Source organism: Capsicum annuum, chromosome 11, assembly GCF_002878395.1.
Source record: "Capsicum annuum cultivar UCD-10X-F1 chromosome 11, UCD10Xv1.1, whole genome shotgun sequence".
Taxonomy (NCBI): Eukaryota; Viridiplantae; Streptophyta; class Magnoliopsida; order Solanales; family Solanaceae; genus Capsicum; species Capsicum annuum.
In genome coordinates this window covers 1843924-1849276 of record NC_061121.1, presented here as the reverse complement: position 1 = coordinate 1849276, position 5353 = coordinate 1843924, and the positions used below count along the sequence as shown (strand labels likewise).

Below are 5353 nucleotides of genomic sequence, written 5' to 3'. Positions count from 1 at the left end.
ATAACCATGGTAGAGAACATTAATTTGGTGTATACACCGGGTGTGTGTAAGTTTTTACTAACTGTTAGAGTTGTGACCCGAATTTTGTTGATCCAGCTTTGACAGTTTTGTGGTGCTACCCATGTTTGTGATTTTCAGTGGGGTCTGTAGTGGTAGCGTAGGGATCTGGCCGATAGGCTCGATTTCGGAGCCCACCACTGATTTCGATGGGGGTGCGGGGACGAAGCCCCGCGGTATGGGCCTTTATGTTTTGGGGCCTAGAACCTATTTATACGCGCGTATTAGATAAGTGCGATTTAGTGGGTTGTTTCAGATTATTCAGAAATACATGAAATTGAGACTATCGTCTCCAACATTGTACTCTCTCTTCATTATAGTGAAACCTCCTCTATTTTTGTCCGTGGTTTTTTCCCGCAAGGATTTTCACGTAAATCTATGTGTTCTTATTTTTCCTTTTGCTTGTGATTTGCTTATTTTCTGCCTGATCATAACGCTAATGGTGAAAGAGCTCCTGAAATAACAAGTCGATGACTCTCAAGAGCTCTTATCAATAGAGTCGTGGATAGTTAGCTAGAAGAGTAAGTGCTGTAGCGAAACTGATTAAAAAGAAAAAGAAAAATTAGTTAAATGGTGATAATTGTTCAATTTATTTGATAGAATGGATAAATAGAAAATAATTTACATTCTTTTGTAATCGCAATATATTAAGTTCTCACTACGCGTAGAATTTAGAGAAAATTGAATTACAAGATCTTATTATACGCAATTTTATTTTACATTTTTATAAAAAAAAATGGTTTTCCAGCTTGAATAGCGACTCTCCGATCACATACATGCAATAGCTTTAACAGTTACGTCAATTTTTTTTTCTTTTCCTCAAGGTATATACACGCAGTTGGAAAAAAAATCTGATCACAAATACGTATTATACACAATCTTATCATGCATTCTGCAAGAGGTTATTTCCACAGTTTAAATTCATGATTTTTTTTAGTCGCATACCAACAACTTGACAGTTACGTTAAAACTTTTCTTCCCAGCCCTCGAACAATGACAGAGTCAAAATTTTCATTGACGGAGTTCAAAAGTAAATATATGAACTAGACGAAGGAGTTCAACAACTACTATATATACATAAAAAAATATTTTTAACCATATAAAATTAAGAGTAAATGCATTTTTTCCACCCTGAACTATAAACGAAATTACTGAGACACACCCAAACTTAAGGAGAGTCCTATTACGGACTAATTAAAATTGTATTTTTGATAACCTTAGTACCTATGTGAATCAACACACTGAAGGTCCACGTAGGCATTAAGATTGCCAAAAATACGATCTTAATTAATCCATGAGATAATAGTACCCTCCTAAAATTTGGGTGTGTCTCAATAATTTCGTATATAGTTTAGAATGAAAATAGTGTATTTTTTATAAAAAATAATAATTATAATTTTTTGTTGAAAGAGATTCGAATATGAATGGCAGGTGGCTCCGCCCCTACCCCTGAACTATACGCATGGAGTTTGAAAATGACCTGAATCATAAAAATTTATTATACATAATCATAATTTATATTTTTATAAAAAATTAACTTTTATAATTTAAATATATAAAATTTTAATCACGTGATAACAACTTTTATCAGTTGGTTAGGCTCCCCATCCTTTTCCCAAAGTTGCATCAAATATATATTAATCTATTTTCCCAACGTCTTTCTTTTGGTTAGCTGAAATCAACTTTACCATTCTTCAATATACACACACAGACACACAGTAGACAGCATTCCTTTCACTTTTTTTCCACTGTTCTCACTCTCAAAAGTCTAACCTTTCACACTCTCACTTTCTCTTAAGCTCCATTACTTAGCTTTCTTGGTTTTCTGGTAAAGTCTTTGAGACTCCCTTTTTTTGAGTTTTTTTTTGCCTTTTCTTGTTTTTTTGTTTGTAATAATGCAATCTTTTTTGCGTTTGTGTAGTTTGTGTTGAGCTCAATTACTAGCTTTCTTGGTTTTTTGGTGTATAATATAGACACCCTTCTTCATTTTTTTTGGAGTTTCTTGGATTTTTGTTTGTAATAATGCAATCTTTTTTGTGTTTCTTGTGTTGAGCTCAATTTACTAGCTTTCTTGGTTTTTTGGTTTACAATATAGCCACCCTTTTTCATTTTTGGGAGTTTCTTGTTTTTTTGTTTGTAAAAATTGAGTCTTTTTTTGTGTTTGTGTATTTTGTGCTAAGCTCAATTACTAGATTTCTTGGTTTTTTTGGTGTACATTAAGCCTTTGAGACATCCTTTTGTGTTTTTTGGGTTTTCTTGGTTTGTTGGTGTACAAAGTTTAAGTCTTTGAGACACCCATTTTGTGTTTTTGCATTTTCTTTGTCTTTTGTTTGTAAAGATGCAATCTTTTTTGTGTTTGTGTATGTTCTTGATTCTATGTAGTTATTGTGTTTTAGTGAGTTCTTTGAATGACGAAGGGATAGCTCTTTGGTCATTCAAAAAGGGTATTGGACAAGACCCTGAAGGGTCATTGAGAAATTGGAATTATTCTGATGAAACCCCATGTTCTTGGAATGGTGTTACATGTAAAGACTTAAAAGTTGTATCTGTTAGTATACCGAAAAAGAAACTCACTGGGTTTCTTTCTGCTAGTCTTGGATCTTTAACTGAGCTTAGGCATGTTAATTTGAGGAGTAATTTGTTTTCTGGTAGTTTACCTGTCGAGCTTTTCGAAGTTCAAGGTTTACAAAGTTTGGTTCTTTATGGAAATTCCTTTTCTGGGGTTGTCCCTTTCGAGGTTGGAAAGTTAAGTTACCTTCAAACTTTGGATTTATCGCAAAATTTCTTGAATGGGTCTGTGCCTATAACATTGTTGAATTGTAAGAGGTTGAAGTTTCTTGATTTGAGTCAGAATAATTTTACTGGTTTGTTGCCCGAGGGGTTAGGGGGAAACTTGTCCGCGCTGGAGAAACTTGATCTTGCATTCAACAAATTTGATGGTCCTATACCAAGTGATTTGGGAAATTTGTCGAATTTGCAAGGAACTGTTGATTTGAGTCATAATTTGTTTAATGGTTCGATTCCGCCTAGTCTTGGTAATCTACCAGAGAAGGTGTATATCGATTTAACTTATAACAATTTGAGTGGTCCAATTCCACAAAATGGTGCTTTGATTAATAGAGGACCTACTGCTTTTATTGGAAATCTTGGGCTTTGTGGACCTCCGTTGAAAAATCCGTGTTCCTCCGAGGCGAGTTCACCGTCATTGGAACCTTTCTTACCTAATAACTTACCTCCCTTAGATGGTGGTGGAGGAGATGGGAATGCTAGAGGTCTGAGTAGAGGTGCTGTAATTGCGATAATCGTGGGGGATGTGGTTGGAATTTGCGTTATTGGGTTGTTATTCTCATATTGTTATTCGAGAATCTGTGCCTGTGGTAGGAAAAAGGATGAGTCCGGCTTTGGTTTTCGGAAGGGGGGAGGGAAAGGAAGGAAAGAGTGTTTATGTTTTAGGAAGGATGAGTCTGAGACGTTATCGGAAAATGTTGAACAATATGATCTAGTGGCACTTGATAGTCAAGTGGCTTTTGATCTCGATGAACTTCTCAAGGCATCTGCTTTTGTCCTTGGTAAAAGTGGTATCGGCATCGTGTACAAAGTTGTGCTTGAAGACGGGCTTAACTTGGCCGTGAGGAGACTAGGCGAGGGTGGTTCCCAAAGATTTAAGGAATTTCAGACAGAGGTCGAAGCAATTGGAAAACTGAGACATCAAAATATCGTGACTCTTCGTGCCTATTATTGGTCTGTCGATGAGAAGCTACTGATATATGACTTCATTCCAAATGGAAACCTTGCCACTGCAATTCATGGTAAGCTTCAAACTTCGACCGTTGCTTTCTTGTTTATCGTTTTTTCTTTAATTTCGCGATTATTAGTTTGTTAACTAGTCTTTTTCGTTTGTATCAACCCTTAGGAAAACCTGGTATGGTATCGTTTACACCTCTTCCGTGGTCCATTCGACTGAAAATAATGAAGGGAACTGCAAAAGGGCTGGTTTATTTACACGAGTATAGTCCCAAGAAATATGTTCATGGTGATCTAAAGCCATCGAATATATTACTTGGGCACGACATGGAACCCAAAATCTCCGACTTTGGACTTGGACGTCTTGCTAATATAGCTGGAGCATACCCGGCACTGCAATCCAACCACATGACCACTGAGAAACCACAACAAAGTAAGCAAGGCAGTGCACCATCGGAGTCGGGCACAGTTACGTCAACTACAACTTCTGGTTCTTGCTACCAAGCCCCCGAGGCGTTGAAAGTGGTTAAACCATCACAGAAATGGGATGTTTACTCATATGGAGTGATCTTGCTGGAAATGATAACGGGAAGAACCCCGATTATCCAAGTAGGCTCTACTGAAATGGATCTAGTGAACTGGATTCACTGGTGCATTGAAGAGAAGAAACCACTTTCGGATGTATTGGACCCGTATTTAGCTCAAGAAGCTGATAAAGAAGAGGAAATGATCGCGGTTTTGAAGATTGCAATGGCGTGTGTCCACAGCAGCCCGGAGAGGAGACCTGCAATGAGACACATATCTGATGCATTAGAAAGACTGCCAGCTTCCTCTGAATGAACTATCGAACAATGCCCCGTGTCACATTCACATTGCAGAGGGATTGCAGCATCTAATCGATAACTATGGAAAACGTTCACTGATTGGCGCGACGAGACTCTGCAGAAATATTTATTGACTAGCAGTAGTAATCTCCATTTGTTTCTTGTTTGTTAATGTTCAAGAATATTGGCTTCTTGCTCTAATTGCAGCCTTTTTTGTTGTCTACTTATTGTTCCTTGTATTGATCAAGAACATAAATTACTGTTCTGTCTTTATTAATACCCCTTCCGAAGGATAGTCTCGGCATAACTAGTAAAGTTACTGCCATGCGACCAGGAGGTACAATCTCTCGCAGAAATGCAGGATAAGGTTGCGTACACTAGATCCTTGTGGTTCGGCTCTTCCTGGGCTCTTGTTATTGCCATGTGATCAGGAGGATAAGGTTGCGTACACTAGATCCTCGTGGTTCGGCCCTTCTTGGGCTCTTGTTACTGTCATGCGACCAGGAGGTACCATCTCTTGCAGAAATGCACGATAAGGTTGCGTACGCTAGATCCTTGTGGTTCGGCTCCTGCGTATAGCGGGAGCTCTAGTCCACCGAGCTACTACAATTCATCTTTGCTTGTCAAATGAGTATGTAAATAACATTGATTGTCAAAAGAATAAATAAAATGGTTGTAAGCAATAACCATATGTCTGTTGAGTCTCTGCAAGTCTTGGTACTATTCTT

General features: G+C 37.7%; 1 protein-coding gene across 1 annotated transcript; it reads left to right on the top strand.

Annotated features, from left to right (window-relative positions):
* The first annotated feature begins 1713 nt into the window (after positions 1-1713).
* Positions 1714-4902, top strand: LOC107856743 (receptor protein kinase-like protein ZAR1). The gene is made up of 2 exons (XM_016701733.2): positions 1714-3866; positions 3971-4902. Exons 1-2 carry the CDS (start codon positions 2396-2398, stop codon positions 4639-4641), a joined length of 2142 nt encoding a protein of 713 aa, XP_016557219.2. The 5' UTR covers positions 1714-2395; the 3' UTR covers positions 4642-4902.
* The last annotated feature ends 451 nt before the right edge of the window (positions 4903-5353 follow it).

Coding starts and splice junctions, on each gene's coding strand:
- LOC107856743 (XM_016701733.2), top strand. CDS start 2,396: ATGCAATCTTTTTTGTGTTTGTGTATGTTCTTGATTCTATGTAGTTAT. Junction 3,867..3,970: donor CCTTGCCACTGCAATTCATG/GTAAGCTTCAAA, acceptor ATCAACCCTTAG/GAAAACCTGGTATGGTATCG.